The sequence below is a fragment of the Zootermopsis nevadensis genome, unplaced genomic scaffold (genome assembly GCF_977971745.1).
Source record: "Zootermopsis nevadensis isolate Lab colony 2312 unplaced genomic scaffold, Znev_1.0 Znev_ptg000030l, whole genome shotgun sequence".
Taxonomy (NCBI): domain Eukaryota; kingdom Metazoa; phylum Arthropoda; class Insecta; order Blattodea; family Termopsidae; genus Zootermopsis; species Zootermopsis nevadensis.
In genome coordinates, this window is record NW_028259162.1 from 2210367 (window position 1) to 2231752 (window position 21386).

Sequence of the window (21386 nt, forward strand, 5' to 3'; positions counted from 1 at the left end):
TTTGAAAACAATACTCCCATTAAATGAAGAAAAAATACCTTGCTTCGGAGACAAACGGTCGTAACTCCAATTTAAGAAGCTCCTTAGTGGAATAAGACAATTTCAGATGAACTGTCATTTGTAATAATTATATAAAATGGCTATTCCATCAGACCAATGAGAGTTATGACTGTCTACCTCTGAAAACAGATGTTAACTCCTTAAAGTGCAGTGGCTACGATGCAAAACACATGTTCCAATAGTCAAGAACATTAAGCCTACAGTATTTTTGAGGTTAGGTTAGGTTTAGTGAGGTTATGTTAGGTTTAGTTATTACAATAAACAGAACTCTTAAAAGAATGTTCACCAAATGATCTTTGTAATGGGGATTTGGCACAGTTTCTTGCAGAAGAGTCAAAATTTTTCAAAATTATTCTGATGAGCTTCATTCTTCAAAGGTTTATAAGAAGATATTTATACAAGCTGCTTCAATCGTAGTTCCCTTCCCGTGTCGAAATGCACACCAGAGAAGTAATACGAGACCTGAGACTAAACTCCCGATGCTTTTCCTACGCCATCGCCTCTACAGCTGCGGAAAATCATATTCAAAGAAGCGACACTAAGACTAGAAAGGAATAAAAGATGCTATAGAATTAAAGTAGCTGCCACATCATCAAAATACTAACGTACCTTGCTGTCATTTTTGGTGAGGACATAGAATAAGAAAGGCTCCACATCATAGTAAAGTGTCTTGTGGTCCAGAAAAAGTTTGGCCAACAAGCACAGGTTCTGACAGTAGATCTTGTTTACATTGCCATCCACCTGAACAAAGAAATTTTATTTTAATTCTACATTATTCTGCATATGCATGTAACAATTCTTAACGTTATAATACGGTACTGTGAGACTCCTTGGTAACGCAGGGACATCAGTCCCAGACGATAGGTGAACGCAAGGCATCGGTGGCAGAGGAAAACCAAGGCAAAACGAGAAAATCCTGCACCACACACATGGATTGCTAAGGGATGGAACCCTGGCCTCTGCAGTGAGACGCTACTAAGTTCCTACGCTACGGAACACAATCACGAAGTCATTCACTCATGAAACCGACGACACGTCTTACCAGAGGTGAAACCCCAGTACAATCACACTTAAGGGCGTCAATTTAATATTGGAGACCACAAGAATGGTTTCAAACCAACTAGTGGCTTCTAAGGACAAATAACAATACCTCAAATACAGAGATGTCGCCACAGCGGTAAATTTCTGTCGCTGGTGGATGTCTCCATGTGCATTTATCCTGATGTCGCTCAAGAACCGACTTACTCTTGGTATACTTGAGGCAAAATTCACACAGGAACAGTTTTGGTAACCTATGCAAAGAAAGAATGCGACTTAAAACGAACGCTGACCGAGTACAGAATGCGACAGGACGTGATGCTTTACGGAAAATGTGGTATGAGTACACACAAAAATAAGAAAGTTAGTTTCCTACCTCGCATTTGCTTATAGGTACTCTGTAGACTCCGAAATATTTTTTTAAACCAAAATATGTCAGACTCGTTACCACTTGATTGAACGTTGACTGTAGCAAGATTTCAACATACATAAAAATTTAAGAAACAAGTCTCACCTGGCATATTCCTGAGGGTAAGGTGATGAGTACCACGTCTGGATCTCATACTGACCAAATTCAATTGCTCCAGGACACCGCTGCTGGGCTGAAGCTGATAAGGTGGTGGGGGACACCACTCCTACTGATGCTAGTAATGCTTCCGTATTGGGTAATACTGCAGGGGTTGCCTGTTCGAAAAACAATAATGCTTCAGTTCAAATCTTCAGATACAACGTGGACACCTTCGTCAATGACGACATTCATCCGGCGACTTGTAAGCTCGACCAAATATTTTCTACCAGAAAAATACAACCATTCTAAAAAAAATATAAACATATCACTCCAAAACTATGCTAAATACAAGCAAACTCGTAATAGATAAGGTAAAGTTGCCTCTGTACCCAAAAAATCATGAGAGAATGAAAATGTACAGTATTGGAGGCAGAACTCCACACGTTAACTGCGTGACTGGTCAGCTTCTAACATTCTGGCTGCTTAACCTCACAGAAAGCGGCCCCTGAAAAATACCGAACACCACGCTGGGGAAGGAGGAAGAGTATCTTAAGAGTCAGTAGTACAAACGACAAAAGTCCCGTTCTTGCTAGAAATCAGCGAATATTAAATAAAAATAGACATCTCCCTTATCAGCTCGCATCGGTTAAAAAGGGGAAACATGCATAAACATTCCTCAAGATTAGATTTTCTGATATGACATCCATTTTCATGTTTCTTTAGTATGAGAAATTCAATGTATGAACAAAGACTCTGGTGTTAATATTTTATTTTTTTCCCAACTTGGACGCCTTGTTCCCATACATGTTCTGTCCTTACTCAATGTTTCGTATCACATTTGGCACAAAATTAGAGAAGGGAGGGGGTGGATATACAGAGCAGCATGAAGTAAAGCCAATACTTTAACTACATTCAGCGTAAGATAAAAATCAAGAGGAACCATTTTGAGTTTTTAATCCTAAAGGTGTTACATAATAAAAAACTGTGGGCATCACTCACATTTACATCCAAGAAAGTGAGAGATTATTTTCAAGGAATAAACGCCTGATTAGCCTGTGTTTTCACACGTGCACAGGTATTAAAAAAGTGAATTTACAAATCAAACATCAAATGTCAAAACTGAGAACGGCAAAGTGATTACTCTTTATTCTCAATTTGTAAAGACCTGTAATGAACGTAGGTGACATACCGGCTTTACGCAATGGGATATCCTACGTATATAAACAAGACGGAATATAACGAACTTACCGAATTGGCTCGTTCTCGGGTCTCCTTGAATAGTTCCACGTCCTTCTGACTGACACCCGGAGGAAGCATTCGACATGACTGACCCACATCTGTGGAAACAGACAGATGTAAGGTTCACCGTTTCAAAACGTTATCCAGCGAGAAACTAAAAACTTACAGACTAGAGGAGTAATTCTCTTGTGCGGATATTAGTCATTCTCAAGACAGGAAGTCAGACATAACCAGATGTTAAATGTCATCAAGGTGTGTTATAATTACGATAGTTCTTTCGGCATAATATGAATAAACCTGACACTTGAATGTTATTTTATACACCTAGAGAATCAAGTACTTTACATACCAACTGGTCGTAATGAATTGTTTTCTTTTTTGTGGTCTACTGTTGAAACGAGAACAGGAGTTCGATAAAAATGTTACGCAAACCTTTTATTTGCTTCACATAGCAACTTTACTAACTGATATTGAAACTGATGGTCATGAAGAGTATTCAATGAAAAACTCTGTGCCATCTTCCAGCATCTGTGCATCTGAGACTTAGCGTTTCTCTTTGATTAGTATGAGACATGATTATATTTGTGCACTCCAATTTTCTTAATAAATTCATAACTACAGTACAGGGGGACAACGATTGGTTACTCTGAGGCATGCAAACATCAATTCATGATGTCAACTGCAAATTACAGCACGCCCGGTCTAATGTCTTCAGATAAGGCATTATTTACATTATCTGAAACAGTTAGTAGTAGTAGTAAACCTCAAGCTCACAGATTCACGCCATCGAGCGTACTTAACGGAATTCAATGCTCGTAGATGTAATGTGCAGTGCGGTTTTTGGAGGTGAAACAAGTGCCTTACATTTGGAACATATAAGATACTTTTCCTTAACTGGTTTAACCACGTACAACTCGGACATATATCTACAGTGGAATCAAACATTTTCAATGCAATGTAATCATTGTGTGTAAAAATTACCAATTTACAAATTCAATTTAAAACAACATCCTCACTTAATTTGACTGGTTATCTTGAATGAGATTTTTGTGACTCCTCTCAATTGCTGCATGCCAAAGCTGGGAAAGAATTTTAAAATATACCACAGATGGTTCCTACCACAGACTTTCCAATTCATAACAATCCTACCAGTCAATGCTCACCTAACCTATGAAGTTAAAACAGGTGGTTGGACTACTTCAGACAGGATCTTTCCATAAAGACAATAAAAAATTTGCCCCAAGCAGGATCTGAACCTAATAAGCCTGTTTGCAATTTTATTCTACTTTCACTTTCTGCAGAATAACAATTTAATTATTTAAGATATATAACTCATAACACATGAAATGCTATTTATTAAACTTCAGCTCCATTTATCTTGTGGTTTGAGAGCAGAAATCCAACTTCAGCTAATATCAATTAAATTAAATTTGAAAAGTTACTTTTTGTAAAATTTCTGAGTGCGCCTTCAATATTCCCTGTCAAAGGACCTCCAAATAAAATATAAAATCAAGTACTAAAGCACATTAGCAGCATAAAATGTGTATTAGTCATGAGCAGTGAAAGACTTAAAAGAACTCCTTGCATCATGAAACCATAAAAAAAACTTAGCTCCTCAGTAAGAACAAATTTTAAATCAACCAAAGTGCTGATAATGTGGAAAATGTTGAACGGTGATTCCACTGTAGTGATAACGAAACACTTTATTTGCATGCACAAAGCCCAATGTTAGCCATTTACCTTACCATTATTCATCACCCATGAAACAAACTCCCATAGCCACAAATGTACAGAAATGTGGGAAAGTCCTTGGATGACAAGACGTGGCCGTACGACATCATTAACTGAACCACGAAGGAGCACGTGCCCTTGGGAAACAAGCGAAGGCTGCCGAGATGAAAGCTCGTAGCACGCAGATAAACCTTTCTTTTGTCGTACAAAGAAGTTATTAAAAATCTAAAATGAAATAATTTACTTTTAAACCTATTGATGTCCTTTCTCATTTGCGTGTTTTACGAAAAACATGCCAGTACGCGATACGTTGCGTACGGTCAGAAATCTACTCTAACAGGACGCTCGCTTCTCATCAAAGGACCTCCCAACACAATATTGCATAAATTGCTGCCATGAACACACCAAACCACTCTTGAGGCAAGTGAATAAGCTAGTTACGAGGAAATGATATACTGACATTATCCAATAAAAACACAACTCAAGTAATTAAATTACATCCTACTGTCTAGGAAAATCTCATGCAATCAACGCATGGCCACAGCCACAGAACTAGGACATCCATGACACAAAATACACAAAGTTTAATCTCCAAATTCTGGTGCAGGCAGTGGGGTGAGTTATAGGGGTGCCAAGTGCAGAACTCAAACCAACATCGACGGCTGCAAACGTTTTGATTGTATGGTGCTATTAGTATAAGAGCCATAGTTCTCTGTGTTAATATAAATTTCCAGGTCTTGGTTAACCCCATTATATAATGACAGCACAGCACAAAGTAGTTCCTAATTCTTAGAAGAAAATTAAAAAAAAAAATTACACAAAAAGCAGATACAAGTCAAGCCACGCACGCACGAGCACAATGGAAGAGACCACGATTTCATCCGAGTCCGATTTTCCTGCCAGCAGCCAGCCCAGCCAATTGCTCGCCTGCCTGCCTCGCTTGCTTGTTCTTTGTTTTTCTAATCGAGTTACTAAAGCTTCTTGCGGTGTGTTTCCACTGTAGAGATGGGTGAGCCCAGGTGAGGAGAGGGAGGGACGGAGGGAGGGCCCTATGCTGCCACACCACAGCATGCTAGGCTTCCTCGAGTTGTCCGCACATTCACACATCAGGCTGCTGGACCAATTCACACACGCCTTGCAGGTTGCTATTACTCTGCAGCCAATCACTCTAATGTAAAAAAGGAAGGTTTTCAAGCAGTAATTAAAGGGAGTAAGTGTATTATAAGAAGCAGGAGGCAAAATAAACCCGCAGTAGGAATGGTGGGTTCTTACCCGTCTGCAAAAGTGTTGGCACGATGGATGTGGATGGCACTGGTACTGGTAGCGGGTGTTGGTATCTGTGATGGTGATGGTGGTGGTGGTGGTGGTGGTGGTGGTAGCGATGGTGGGTCTGGGTGGCTTCTGCAATCAGGTTCTTCTTTTTCAGCTTGGGATCATCGGTGGCAGAATGCAACGAGACTGTCGAGAGGAACGGGTGCGGGAGGGAACGTCCCATCATCATATAACCCAGCGTTCCCAAACTCCCACCAGCTCCTGCTCCAAAGAATGGTGGACCGTCACCCTTCAGCCACCGACGCCGTTCCTGTTCCAGTCTTTTGCTGTTCACCGCAGTCTTCACCAGGCGGGAGGGAGTCATCCGATTCTCCGGCTCCGGGGGCGCCGGAGGGGTCAAGGATGGGAAGTCCATTTCGGAACTAGGCACAAATATACCGGGACGTGGAACTTTCCTGCTGGCAGGGGGTGCGGGTGGCTGTACCGGGCCGGTCCGAGACAGCGGGGTCTCTGTCTTGATCGTTGCCTTTTGTACGGCTATGTTGGGACTGGCATCTGACTGATTCTGCTGCACAGTGATAACTCTGCCCAATCTTTCTGTCAGCAAAGAGGGGGGAGGCACAGTCTTAGTGCTTGTAATTCCTGAGTCACTGCTCTTCACCGCTGCCATAACGGGCACGGAAGCAGTGAAGGGCATAACCGAAGTAGTTGACAGTGAAGGTATGGCTTGACCAGCAGCAAGTTTCTTTGCTTCCTGAGTTTGCTGTAATTTCTGAAGACTTCTTTGCTTCTTCTTATTGGGATTGTAATTTATGGTGCCGGTGCGAGTCCTATTATGTGTGGGAGTAGTGAACAAATGACTTAGGCCATCAAACAGGCCCTTTAACTGTCCAAAACCAGGCTGTAATTTGTAACTACTTGAGGAAGATGATGATGATCCAGTAGTCTTCTCTTCCTTCTGTGACAGGTTGCTACTGCTACTATTCCCATTGTCCACTTTTATAGCCACACAACTGGCAGACAAAGAGGCAAATGTAGGCGTATTAACACTAGAGGCTGCACCGGACTTCTTTCCCTTCCGATGACTCTGAAGGCCATCAAGTAGTTGTGTGAACTTCGTGGTCTCGGGAGCAGGTCTATTGAAGGAACCCAAAATACCCTCACTCTTGTTCCTTGCTGCTGCAGCTGCAAATCCCCAGGGTGAGTTCCCAGACTCTGCAGCTGCAGCAGCTACGGTACTTGGAGCAATGGAACTCATGGACATAGTGGGAAAGCTCGCTGCTGGCATCTGCACGGTCCTCACAGGCCTGGGCCTCTGCCGGCTCGGCAAGGCGCGAAACAGAGACGCACTCACTTTCACTTTATTGTTACTACTACTACTACTCTCTTGTTTAAGCTGCATAGTTGATACACATCCTAACACTTTGGCTGAAGCTGGACTCTTTACCTCTTTAACCCCTTCCTCCGTGCTCGCGGCACCGTCCGAATCGTCCCCGCTGCTACTCGAGCTGCTACTGCTCGTGTAGGTGGCCCCCCTTCCCTTCCCCACTTTTGCTGCTGCAGTCACTGTCGTACCCATCCCACCCGCCCGCTTTAACTTGTGATCCGCATAGAAAGCACTCAGGCGAAAGAATTTCTGCTTCTCTTTCGAGATGCGATCACTTTTTTCTTCAAGCCTCTGCTGGTCCCTACTGCCCTGGCCCCTAACCCCCGCACCACCGCAGCCACCAGACATTTGAGAGAGGAAGGAAGAGGAGTAGCAGCTGGTAGCGGCTGTATCATTACCCTCCTCAGAGCTTGAACTGCTGTCTTGGGACGCGGCTGCAGGTGTAGCTGTGGACGTGGTAGATCTCTTCTCTTTCTTGCCTGGAGAAGCAGACCCACCACTTGACTCCCTCAATGATCTTGCAGCAGTCAACAACCTGCATAACAAATGTGTTTTAACATCTTCATTTACACTACATTGGGGTGAAATGTAAAATAATTACAATGTACACCCACGAGAATACAATCAACTCCATTCAGCAGCACCATGACAGATACAAAAATTAAGGTCTTTCCCACTAGTCACTTGACTGACCAGGGTGCGATAAGATATGTTCTGCGTTATGCTTAGAAGCTTTCTCTTCTCTTCTCACACATAATGTTAAGAAATGGCTCAACTACGCAAAATATTTCACTTTCAGCGCCATCTGTATTCTATTTTGGGAACAAAAATCTCTCTTACAACTATTACTAGTTCACGCAGCCCCCATGTAAAATGAGAATCACCTATACCAAGCCCAATTCTGCGGCTGGAATATACTAGCCCAAACCTGGCTTACCTCAACGTCTTCCCCTCCAGTATCTCCCACATGTAACCTATCATTCCATGTTATTGCTGTATTCTAAGCCATATATGGCAACAGCGACTCCCATAACTGAACATTTCGCAGGTCTAAAAAGTGCGTGCACCACCCCACATCCAACACTCTCTTCACGCTCAGGTGCATAATCTTTGGTTTATCGTCTACACAGTTATCTTTATCAACATCAACACAAACATCAGTGCTTTCATCGAAATATGAAGATGACGGCCTTCTGGAATACTGCAGAAGTTGAGGGGTGGTGTCCTGATGATTCATGCAGTTTTAAAACAATGTTATTATGTATCGAGCTACTTCACAGGAAACAGTACTGTATTTATGGTTGAAAACAAATAGATTCTCCTGCCATCTTATAACGAGTAAAAAGAAATCCTAAGAAACTCATACAGCAGTCACAAGTAAAACTCGACAACAAAGTTTCCACTGGAACACAAATCTGACTCGCTATTCCAACATTCACATATGAAATGCTGCAAACTTCAATCAACCAAGGCGGCAAGTATAATGCCAAATATACCATCGCATTCAAACATAAAGCCGAACACATGTCGCATGTGTATTTAAATTCACACAATTCATAAGCCTGAGGACTCAGCGTTAAATAAAACGTATACCACAAACAAACGCGTACCTGGAATTCTTCACATCCCTGTTCTTCTCCCACACTTTCGAGTACTTTTTCTTCACTGTTCCGGCCGCGTCCAATTTCCTAGCCTTCCTGGTTGTGTGATGCGCCAAGCAGTGCTTGCAGCGCCAAGGAGCTTTGGGACGCCGTTCGGCGGGGGGCTCCAGGCAGCCCATGTGGTACCCCCGATCACAGTCGCAGCAGCACAGCAAGCAAGCCTGCGCACATCCATCCATTACGTTAACCCAGATAAATTTTAACTAAATTTTCATTGTGACAGCATATGCAAAATCGAAACAGCAAAACATGGCTATTGCAGACCATGATATTGCATAAACCAGTCAACCAATCATCGCTCAGCAGGTACATCATCAGCCTCGGTCTCCTAACCATTCTGGTTTCGACTTGCACTTTGCAAATACATGTTCTGCTAAGAAAAATCTCATTTGAAGTATGTTTGGAATTACAGAAAGTCACTCAAAATGAATGTTCCGAGCATGGCAGTTTTAATAACATGAGATCTGAGGTTCTGATCCTGGTGAAGACGCCAATGTCGGTTTCCTACGTTGAAATGCCTTGTTGACTTGAAGGTACAAACCAAAATTTTGCAGGAACATACAGCCTCCAACTTCAAGAGTGAAGTAAGTAAGTTGTAGGCAGCATGTTCTTCAAAATCACTGGCATTTACCTAGAAGATCAATGTCTACATCTTCACCATGTGACAATCGAAAATCCAATATTATTATTATTCACATTTTTTTACCACTTTCTTAATGTGTATTTACTGTCTAATACAGATCACCTCTTTCTTCGTATGTAGTAGGGATTAAGTTTCACTGCAGTCCACAGTTAGCAAGTGGTTTCCGCGGCAATCAACAGCAAAAACGAAATCACTGCCATCCAAACAGAAATTTCTGTGAAGATGTGAACTGGATTGGACTGGATTGATACACAGATAAACTAGTGATGATGAAATATTGGGTTTTGTATAAGTAGCGACTTCTACATAACTAGCTGAATGACTGTAGATAAGATAAAATGTGGATTCCACCTCCACAACTTTTATATAAAACATTTCATTAAGTAATATACATTTAACAAAATACAAATAAAAGTATGGCATCAGCATTAAATGAACATCAAGTTCAATAAAGTATTTTAAAAAAAAGAACAGAATTGGAAATTTAATTAAATATAATCATTTTTTAGCATCCGAGACAATCGATGACACCTTCCGAGTTAAAAACATCGGCTTCAGTGAAGCACTCTTAGGATCACAATGAAACTAACCTGGTCCGCAGTCTCGTTGCATCCGGCGCAAGTACGACACTCCTCGCAAAACCAACGACCACCTTTGGCTAGCAGAGCGGCGAGTTCTACCCCTCTTCCACCACCCACACATGAGAGATGCACCGAGCTGCCACACTCCGAGCACGAGCTGAGGGGTTCCGCACGTCCCAGGCGGTTCTTGGCTGCTGTGCCGAGACACTCCCCGCAGATTGGCAGAGGTGCTGACTGCTGTCAACATACAAATGAAGTAGAGAATACATGTTAGTGATACACCTGAAAAATTCCTCTTTCCTGCAACAAAAAGAATAAATGGAAGGATATGGTAACATTTCTGGTGCAATATCTACTGCCAATTCTTTCCCTTTGCACTTATTCACAATGCAGTGGAGGAGGGAGGGAGAGAGAGAGAGTTGCATGATCCACAAGCCACATCGCACATTCAGATAAATTTTTGGTGATATAATTTAGCATCAACAGCTACAGCACACCGAGTGTCATTAGTGACTTAGTTTACGATTACCAAATTCTGCATCTCTACTCAGAAAATTTAGTATTAAAAATATGACGCATCTACAATATCTCAGAAAATTTAATTGTTTTATTAATGATATCTAATGGTAATGACAAAAAGACTGGTAATAAACGTGCTGATATAGTGTCGCTGTCATTGGTGAAATCATGTCATTACCCATGATCCAATGCACATCACTAATCTAACCTCACTTAATGTAATCTTACCTAACGTAACACATTCACAACTGTTATCCATTTGGATTAATCTAAGAAATATGAAATGACTCTACGGAAATTGGTCAAATTTCGTATAGACGTTATGCCATAGGAGACTACTCCAATCACGTGATTTATGTCACCCCCCATTGGTCAATAACAACGTGACCGTCGCTCAAAGTCCTGAAGTGGAATGATGACGCCATTACCCATCACCCTCTGCTGATCATTAACCTAACCAAACCTAACATGTTGTCTTCAGAGCTGATATCAATTAAATTTGGTATGGACGTTATGCCACATATGAAAACTCCAATATCGTATTCGGGAGGTGCCAGGTTTGAATCTGGAGCCAGAGAATTTCTGTACCGACTGGGGGTTATTGGCACTGTCCTATCGCTCCAGGCATATTCTGCTACAGTGCCCCCCCAAAAACAAATTTCCCCAAGACCGCCCGCCTCGTCACGCCTCCTTTCCAGTCCACAGATACCCCCTATTATCCAGCAACACGTGACACGATCAACTGAATCAGTGTCATAATGAAAGCCCAGAATCAATCAAATCTGACTGAAAGTGATTCTCCAATCGAAAATCGTTCACGAACTCGATAAATGGCTACCTGTCGCTCTGAAGCACGGTAGATAAAGTTACGTCGATGTTTCATCCCTCAAATATTAGGATTCTTAACATAATACAGAGACAGACAGACACCAGATATCTTTAAACAAAGAGCTTGGTAGAAATCAGACGTCATCAACACGCCGACATAAATAAACACCGAAAAGTATTACTCATCAGACCATTTCTCGGTAAAGAGGATCCTCCAACAATAACGGGAGATCCCTGTAGTCAGTAACTGCTTGACTGGAACTTACCAGTGGTGTGTGAACAAGGCTCTTACCTCCAGCACGAGGCCACTTTAGTGGGGAGAGCCCGATCACAATGACGAACCCAACATTTGTCCACCCACCCCCTACCAATGAAGCCGAGCCTACCGCTTAATAACATTGGTCTTCGGCGTAAACAAATACAAGGCAGGAGAGAAACGCATGTGGCCTTTGTCATAAAGTCGAATTTGCCAGATTTACCGGGGGGGGGGGGGGGTATGGTATGGAAAGGCGATGGCCTCAGGTCCAAGACCACTGCCTACTGGGAAGCTGGAAGTTGTTGAGCTGTCCCAATACAATTCTCGCCTTTATGAAAATCTAAATTTTATCGTGTCTACTGCACCTCGCAAATCGAACCTGTTACGAGCCATCCTAGTCTTTAAATATAAATTTTAAAACTATCCTATTACAACCACCGACGTTTCCCCAAATGCCCTCTTACCATCGTCTTCCTTCCCGTTTTTCTCCTGAGGGAGAGTACAACAGTCAAAATGTACATTACTTAAGCGTCTAATTCTTACGATTAATTTAAACTGTTACATTCAAGTTCATTTCATTGTCAGGGCTGCACAAAGAGATATTTCTGGTACTAATAACACGTACGCAAGAAAGGCCTAGAACAATCTAAGAGCTGTTTTGTATATGAACGGGCATTTACTGTATATTATGGGCTGTGCTGTTCAGAAAAAACAAAATTATACTTTACTGGCGAATCCCCGTCGGTCCATCCCATCAGCTTTGTCTTGCCCGGAAAGAAATTGGCGGTGGGGGTAATTGAACGGCATCCATGCCCACAGATCAATAAAGCAACTCTTCTGTAGAAAACTAACCCTTTTGCTCAATTTCCTCTCTGTCGGTCGCCATCTCCCACCCCGTTTTCGAGTCAAGAACGGAATAATATGGCCCATGCAAAGAAGAAATAGTGCTCACCTCTGCGACAAACTTTCGCCACAGATTTAATTATTTACGAACAAGTCTCTTAAGATTCTGGAACGAAGAAATGCGCTAGATGATCCCTTCCCATCTACATCCGTCTGTAGCCTATATTGGTGAACATAACGCAGAGAAGTCTTCAAACATTCGTCAATAAAAACAGTGAAAATAAAACTTTACCTCGTTCATTACAGTCAAATTTCTGTTTGAAATATCGATCGTGGTTTTCTAGGGAAGTACCACCGTGTGGACAGCGTCTTTCTCCGAAACGGTGGTACCTCCCTTCAAGTCCACACGGCGTCACAACCCAGAAGATCAACACGTACACCTTCACGGCCGTGAGAACATCAAATCTCGTTTGTTTGAAAAAGTTTTGGTTTCTGGCGAATGTTTAAAATCTCATCTTAGCTCGCCGATAGAACGGGAAACCTGTTTATCGGTGGGACTATATTCCACTTTCAATTTCTGGCTCAACTTGCTTACAATAAGTCCTGGTCCACAGAAGCTCTTCTTGATATCAGATACAATTTCTGTCCTCTTTTCCTCCTTACCTGATGATGACGATAGCAGAATGCAACTTTCGAAACGTAATTCCATAATTCAGACGATTGGTAAGTCTAAAAGAACAATTTTTACACATTACAACGCGCCATCATCAGACCTTTTGAAAGCCCTAGTCTATTATTTTAAAGCAGTCCTGCCATTTGCTTGCAACAAAACTTCTTCCGAACGTAGATGCCCAGAAGCAGGCAACCCTGCTCAAATTCGGTACGTATCGGGTTCAAATCTAAGCTCAAGAGACACGACATCCCGACGGAAATTTTCCTTGGAAATTAGGCCACAGCTGCTTCCTTCCATATATTCCCAATTAACTCACTGTTCATTAATCATCTGGCCAATCGACGCCACGAAGTCTCAGCTACTGAATCTTCGCACGTTCTTGTGGCACACTCCGTCGATCACGGATGTTTGCAACCCCTTCTCGTACAAACAGGGTGTCCAAAAAAGACGTATACACATTACAATACGGAATTTTAACCTTGTTATCGATCTCCGAGAGTTGTGTCTGCGGAAGACATCGGAACGGTGGTCATTTTTAACACCTACACCAGATTCGTTGGTTCACCAAGTGCCAATGGTGACGTATGGCAAGGGTTTAGTTCATCGGGATGTCTTTATTTCATTCACTGAATGTGTGTATACATCTTTTGGGGACAATGAACAACTCGTTTAAGTGTCTTGCTGTAACTCTTGTTCCATTTTTCATCCAGACAATGGATAACATCCAAGAAGTCCCCCCCCTCCCAAATAACACTCTCTTAATCCCACCACGTAAACAACAGAACAATGGCTTCTAATACGCCTCACTCGACTCGAGATCCAAAATTATCCAAACAACCATCGTTTCAATTATCCTGAACGCAAACTGTGGGTAAAATCAACAAGCCAACTGGATGGCAAAGAAGTGCAAATTATCGGCCCAGTCCGCATATGGCCTGTTTCGCCAAAGAAACCACGTCTAGAAAAACTCATCCTGGAAGTAAAATTCTTTACGTATTCTTCGGCAGCATTCCGACTAAAATTCCGCAATGATGAAGCGGATGGTGTTTCCAGGCGTAAAAATAATCCACCGCTTTAATACGGGATTGTGGAACAAAGCAGGAAATCCGGGTTACAGGACTTTCCGTACACTCCAATTTAACAACGAAAATTATGCAAACTCTACGTCACCATTCTCGCCGTAAACAGCGATTACTTCGTTAAACAGCGTTAAGAAATTGATCTTTGTAATGGTGAAGTGTAGTGTTTTCTTCGCGGTACGGTCTGAATTCTTAAAAGTTATTTAAACGAGCTTTATTTATCGGGAGCATAAACCATTTGATCTTTGTAATGGTAAAGTGTAGTGTTTTCTTCGCGGTACGGACTGAATTCTTTAAATATTATTTAGACGAGCTCCGGTTTCCCAGAGCTTACAAAATGATTTTCTCCACGTAACATGCACTTCAATCAGGAGCTACAATGCGGTCACGCTGGCACACGGTCATAATAAAATTTACGGCGTAATACGTAACATGTGTTGCATTCACTGCACTACGCTCTAAAAATCGGTCAAGGCAAGACAGCTGCTTTGTGAGCTCTGGTTTTCTTCCTAAGATTCTTCCTCTGCGAGTATGAGCAGCCGAAGTATATGAAATCGATGGCTTTTATCCCTTCCTTCGTATGATCTCTGATGACAATATGTTCACATACCACTTCCTTATCTCCCAAAAATGTACAAGGCATCGTTCTTTACGTATGTTTATAAAAACGTCTGCAAACGAAATACTTGGCATATACGCCTATATCAACAGCAAAAGCTTGTGGTGGAGCTACGCGTGTCTGAAGAAATTCGAAATAAATTCTTACAAGCGTTGACGTAGTTCGAATGGCAAACATAAAACCACGCAGAATTCTTGAAGGGAAACAGAACGTATCGAAGGATCTGAGACAAAGATTAAAATGCACCTTTCGAAATTAAATGAAATGGCTAAGGGTCTTGGAGAGTTCATACATTTATGGTCACATAAAACTTGGGGTTGTATTATCAGTCAGTTAAATATGAACACCCTGTACTCTTGGGTAATGACCCAAATACCAGCTCTTTTGTGTGTATACTGACTTCAAAGCACTTAAAGGAAGTCCTTCTAGAAACTACAGAGGAAAATTGTTTTGTGAAAAGTCATAATAAAACTATCTCTTTAACAAGGTCGAAACATTTTAGTCACTGGCACACTTTAAAAGGGTATAGTGGTCCAAATTCTTAACCTTGTTACAAGGGTATCTCAGTCCTATTCGACTCGTAAAGCAACCCCAAAGCGCTTGTAAAACAAGCCCATAAAATCCCTCCCCCTCTACGAAAGGCGACTGTGCGGGGTAAGACCCGACTTCCCCACCAGCAATTACTTGCGTCAAATTTTCGAATTTCAGGGCCGCCCAAGCGACTGGGGCAAAGAACTACACAAAATCACTGTTGGAGCATCCGGCCTTTTTTTTTTTTTTTAAGTTCTGTTTTTGCTGACGTCTTTAGTCGGCGATGCTTGTACTTGCATCTTACAAAACAGATGTTCTGGAGTGAGAGATGACCCGGAAGCAAAAGTTGAGCGCCCAAGTGCTACAGTAGGCCCATCCTCTGACGACAAAATCTATTTTTAATTATGACGTAACTCGCTCAATTTTTCTCAATTAACTTACACGAGGTTGAGCTACTCCCAGCTAGGAAGATAACATTCTGTATTAAACACGTGGGGGGCTCTTATAAGGACAGAAAAAGACAAAAATGAACGCATGATGGGGAGGCCGCGTGTCCATAAACATTTTTTCAACTCCGAATCTCCGTGGTATTCTGTAACAAAAAAATATGAAATTCTGTTTCTGTCTAAACAAACATGGATGCACATGCTAACGACAAAATCCAATGTCTGAAGGAAGGTTCCTTTGTTTCGCCAGCGTTGCTTACTTCCGCCCGGTGTGCAGTGGCGTGTGAGGCTGCTGCCGGCGTCAAGCCAAGTCAAAACTTAACTGCGATCATAACCCAGTCAGTGAACCACTTCTATGCTCCTCGCACACACAACGCCTCAACATTAGGCAAACAAAGACGACTGCCAATTAATCCACTCACCCACGTTTCTACCTGATCTACTTATCTATTCTACCACATCCATCCATTCAACCCACTTATGCATCATCACCAAGTTAATTTACGATTTCGCTGTAGTAGAGAAATTCTGACTTAGATCAGAAGGAATACAACACCTGGACGTCACATTCCATTCCCGTATCTAAACACATTTTTAAACAACTGAGAACTCAACGTCTTCGCGTTTTACTCACTCTTTTTCCTACAGACACACCTAATTTTGTCGAAATACGTCCCGATATATATTTATGGGTCCCGTCATCGTTCTATGTTCAGCCATATTTTTCCACAGAAATTCTGTTCTCGACTAAAATGCTTCCCAGTTACGTAAATTGGTTCTCCCTTTTCGACTGAGATGTAATTCTGATCGCACGACGAGGCAAACTGGGCGCGCTAAGAATGCCTCCACCGCCAGCATGTCGCAGGTAAGGCCACGGTGAGGATGTTGCTGGCTACGAGACCCGCAAACTTCGTGGCTCGTTAAAGTGTCACGAAAAACACAGGACTGTTCCAAAAATCAATCACGCGCGGGCAACAGAACGTGCCTGGTATTCCTCTCCATTAAAAGTTCACAGAGAATAATGAATAACTTACTGGTTTTGAATGTTATTGTTACGCTGATCAGACAACAGAATGGGGAAAATGGGACGGACGATGAAAGCATATCAATGGGATACAAACAGAAGTATCGGTGGAAAACCTGATGAAACTAGGAGGGATCATAAACTGGACACATGACACGGCCGTTGAAATCAAGCATACTGACTTTGAACTTTGACGATATTAACAGATACGTGACCACAACATACCTATCCCGAAATAACAAACAAACCTAAACACACAACGCAACATCAGAGACCAAAACATAACCTAATACATCCCACACAAAACGAACCTAACCTAACACATCCCACACAAAACGAACCTAACCTAACCTAACCGAACCTAACCTAACGCAACCCAACCTAACATAACCTAACTTAAATTAACGTAATCTATCCCAACACAATTTAGGCACTGAATATATATTGTGATCTATACATGAACTTTACATATCCAAGATCTCTAAATTAAGTGTTCAATGTTTCTCAGATTCATACAGTTCTCTGTATATGCGTGAGAAAATAGTACTCCGAATGACCTTGAAAAGGTTTAGGTCTCTTACTATTAAACAGTTTGCGTGATCTTGTCGTGGTCATGACATGACCTTGACCTATCCGTGACCTAATTTTAACATGAGTATAGTCAAGCAGGTATTTACGGTTTAGGGGAAATAAGCGTGAAAATATATGACCTTGAGAATTCTAAAGACCTGTATCTGGCAAACTATTCGGCCGATCTTGTTGTGACGTCCATATGACTTTGACCTATACGTGACCTCATTCTGACATGAGTATGGTCAACCAGGTATTTACGGTTTAGGAGATATAAGCGTGAAAATATATGACCTTGAGAATTCTAAAGACCTGTATCTGGCAAACTATTCGGCCGATCTTGTTGTGACTTCCATATGACTTTGACCTATACGTGACCTCATTCTGACATGAGTATGGTCAACCAGGTATTTACGGTTTAGGAGATATAAGCGTGAAAATATATGACCTTGAGAATTCTAAAGACCTGTATCTGGCAAACTATTCGGCCGATCTTGTTGTGACTGCCATATGACCCTGACCTATACGTGACCTCATTCTGACATGAGTATGGTCAACCAGGTATTTACGGTTTAGGAGATATAAGCGTGAAAATATATGACCTTGAGAATTCTAAAGACCTGTATCTGGCAAACTATTCGGTCGATCTTGTTGTGACTGCCATATGACCCTGACCTATACGTGACCTCATTCTGACATGAGTATGGTCAACCAGATATTTACGGTTTAGGAGATATAAGCGTGAAAATATATGACCTTGAGAATTCTAAAGACCTGTATCTGGCAAACTATTCGGCCGATCTTGTTGTGACTGCCATATGACCCTGACCTATACGTGACCTCATTCTGACATGAGTATGGTCAACCAGATATTTACGGTTTAGGAGATATAAGCGTGAAAATATATGACCTTGAGAATTCTAAAGACCTGTATCTGGCAAACTATTCGGCCGATCTTGTTGTGACTGCCATATGACCCTGACCTATACGTGACCTCATTCTGACATGAGTATGGTCAACCAGGTATTTACGGTTTAGGAGATATAAGCGTGAAAATATATGACCTTGAGAATTCTAAAGACCTGTATCTGGCAAACTATTCGGCCGATCTTGTTGTGACTGCCATATGACCCTGACCTATACGTGACCTCATTCTGACATGAGTATGGTCAACCAGATATTTACGGTTTAGGAGATATAAGCGTGAAAATATATGACCTTGAGAATTCTAAAGACCTGTATCTGGCAAACTATTCGGCCGATCTTGTTGTGACTTCCATATGACTTTGAACTATACGTGACCTCATTCTGACATGAGCATGGTCAACCAGGTATTTACGGTTTAGGAGATATAAGCGTGAAAATATATGACCTTGAGAATTCTAAAGACCTGTATCTGGCAAACTATTCGGCCGATCTTGTTGTGACTGCCATATGACCCTGACCTATACGTGACCTCATTCTGACATAAGTATGGTCAACCAGGTATTTACGGTTTAGGAGATATAAGCGTGAAAATATATGACCTTGAGAATTCTAAAGACCTGTATCTGGCAAACTATTCGGCCGATCTTGTTGTGACTGCCATATGACTTTGACCTATACGTAACCTCATTCTGACATGAGTATGGTCAACCAGGTATTTACGGTTTAGGAGATATAAGCGTGAAAATATATGACCTTGAGAATTCTAAAGACCAGTATCTGGCAAACTATTCGGCCGATCTTGTAGTGACTTCCATATGACTTTGACCTATACGTGACCTCATTCTGACATGAGTATGGTCAACCAGGTATTTACGGTTTAGGAGATATAAGCGTGAAAATATATGACCTTCAGAAATCTAAAGACCTGTATCTGGCAAACTATTCGGCCGATCTTGTTGTGACTTCCATATGACTTTGACCTATACGTGACCTCATTCTGACATGAGTATGGTCAACCAGGTATTTACGGTTTAGGAGATATAAGCGTGAAAATATATGACCTTGAGAATTCTAAAGACCTGTATCTGGCAAACTATTCGGCCGATCTTGTTGTGACTGCCATATGACCCTGACCAATACGTGACCTCATTCTGACATGAGTATGGTCAACCAGGTATTTACGGTTTAGGAGATATAAGCGTGAAAATATATGACCTTGAGAAGTTTAAAGACCTGTATCTGGCAAACTATTCGGCCGATCTTGTTGTGACTTCCATATGACTTTGACCTATACGTGACCTCATTCTGACATGAGTATGGTCAACCAGGTATTTACGGTTTAGGAGATATAAGCGTGAAAATATATGACCTTGAGAATTCTAAAGACCAGTATCTGGCAAACTATTCGGCCGATCTTGTAGTGACTTCCATATGACTTTGACCTATACGTGACCTCATTCTGACATGAGTATGGTCAACCAGGTATTTACGGTTTAGGAGATATAAGCGTGAAAATATATGACCTTCAGAAATCTAAAGACCTGTATCTGGCAAACTATTCGGCCGATCTTGTTGTGACTTCCATATGACTTTGACCTATACGTGACCTCATTCTGACATGAGTATGGTCAACCAGGTATTTACGGTTTAGGAGATATAAGCGTGAAAATATATGACCTTGAGAATTCTAAAGACCTGTATCTGGCAAACTATTCGGCCGATCTTGTAGTGACTTCCATATGACTTTGAACTATACGTGACCTCATTCTGACATGAGTATCGTCAACCAGGTATTTACGGTTTAGGAGATATAAGCGTGAAAATATATGATCTTGAGAATTTTAAAGACCTGTATCTGGCAAACTATTCGGCCGATCTTGTTGTGACTTCCATATGACTTTGACCTATACCTGACCTCATTCTGACATGAGTATGGTCAACCAGGTATTTACGGTTTAGGAGAAATAAGCGTGAAAATATATGACCTTGAGAATTCTAAAGACCTGTATCTGGCAAACTATTCGGCCGATCTTGTTGTGACTGCCATATGACCCTGACCTATACGTGACCTCATTCTGACATGAGTATGGTCAACCAGGTATTTACGGTTTAGGAGATATAAGCGTGAAAATATATGACCTTGAGAATTCTAAAGACCTGTATCTGGCAAACTATTCGGCCGATCTTGTTGTGACTTCCATATGACCCTGACCTATACGTGACCTCATTCTGACATGAGTATGGTCGACCAGGTATTTACGGTTTAGGAGATATAAGCGTGAAAATATATGACCTTGAGAATTCTAAAGACCTGTATCTGGCAAACTATTCGGCCGATCTTGTTGTGACTGCCATATGACTTTGACCTATACGTGACCTCATTCTGACATGAGTATGGTCAACCAGGTATTTACGGTTTAGGAGATATAAGCGTGAAAATATATGACCTTGAGAATTTTAAAGACCTGTATCTGGCAAACTATTCGGCCGATCTTGTAGTGACTTCCATATGACTTTGACCTATACGTGACCTCATTCTGACATGAGTATGGTCAACCAGGTATTTACGGTTTAGGAGATATAAGCGTGAAAATATATGACCTTCAGAAATCTAAAGACCTGTATCTGGCAAACTATTCGGCCGATCTTGTTGTGACTTCCATATGACTTTGACCTATACGTGACCTCATTCTGACATGAGTATGGTCAACCAGGTATTTACGGTTTAGGAGATATAAGCGTGAAAATATATGAACTTGAGAATTCTAAAGACCTGTATCTGGCAAACTATTCGGCCGATCTTGTTGTGACTGCCATATGACCCTGACCTATACGTGACCTCATTCTGACATGAGTATGGTCAACCAGGTATTTACGGTTTAGGAGATATAAGCGTGAAAATATATGACCTTGAGAAGTTTAGAGACCTGTATCTGGCAAACTATTCGGCC

The 21386-nt window shown here is 41.6% G+C and overlaps 1 protein-coding gene across 5 annotated transcripts in view; it reads right to left on the bottom strand.

The window, feature by feature from the left end:
• Positions 1-21386, bottom strand: part of enok (histone acetyltransferase enoki mushroom) — a 68000-nt gene that overhangs the window by 10875 nt on the left and 35739 nt on the right. For 3 of the 5 annotated variants that reach the window (XM_087359116.1, XM_087359114.1, XM_087359115.1), the window contains exons 3-9: positions 10130-10357; positions 8846-9057; positions 5849-7770; positions 2855-2943; positions 1613-1782; positions 1211-1352; positions 670-801 (exon numbers count right to left, since the gene is read on the bottom strand). In XM_087359116.1, the coding sequence (XP_087215242.1) occupies positions 670-801; positions 1211-1352; positions 1613-1782; positions 2855-2943; positions 5849-7770; positions 8846-9057; positions 10130-10357 (2895 nt within the window). The remainder of the gene's footprint in view (positions 1-669; positions 802-1210; positions 1353-1612; positions 1783-2854; positions 2944-5848; positions 7771-8845; positions 9058-10129; positions 10358-21386) is intronic. The other 2 variants (XM_087359118.1, XM_087359119.1) reach the window with 2 other exon arrangements.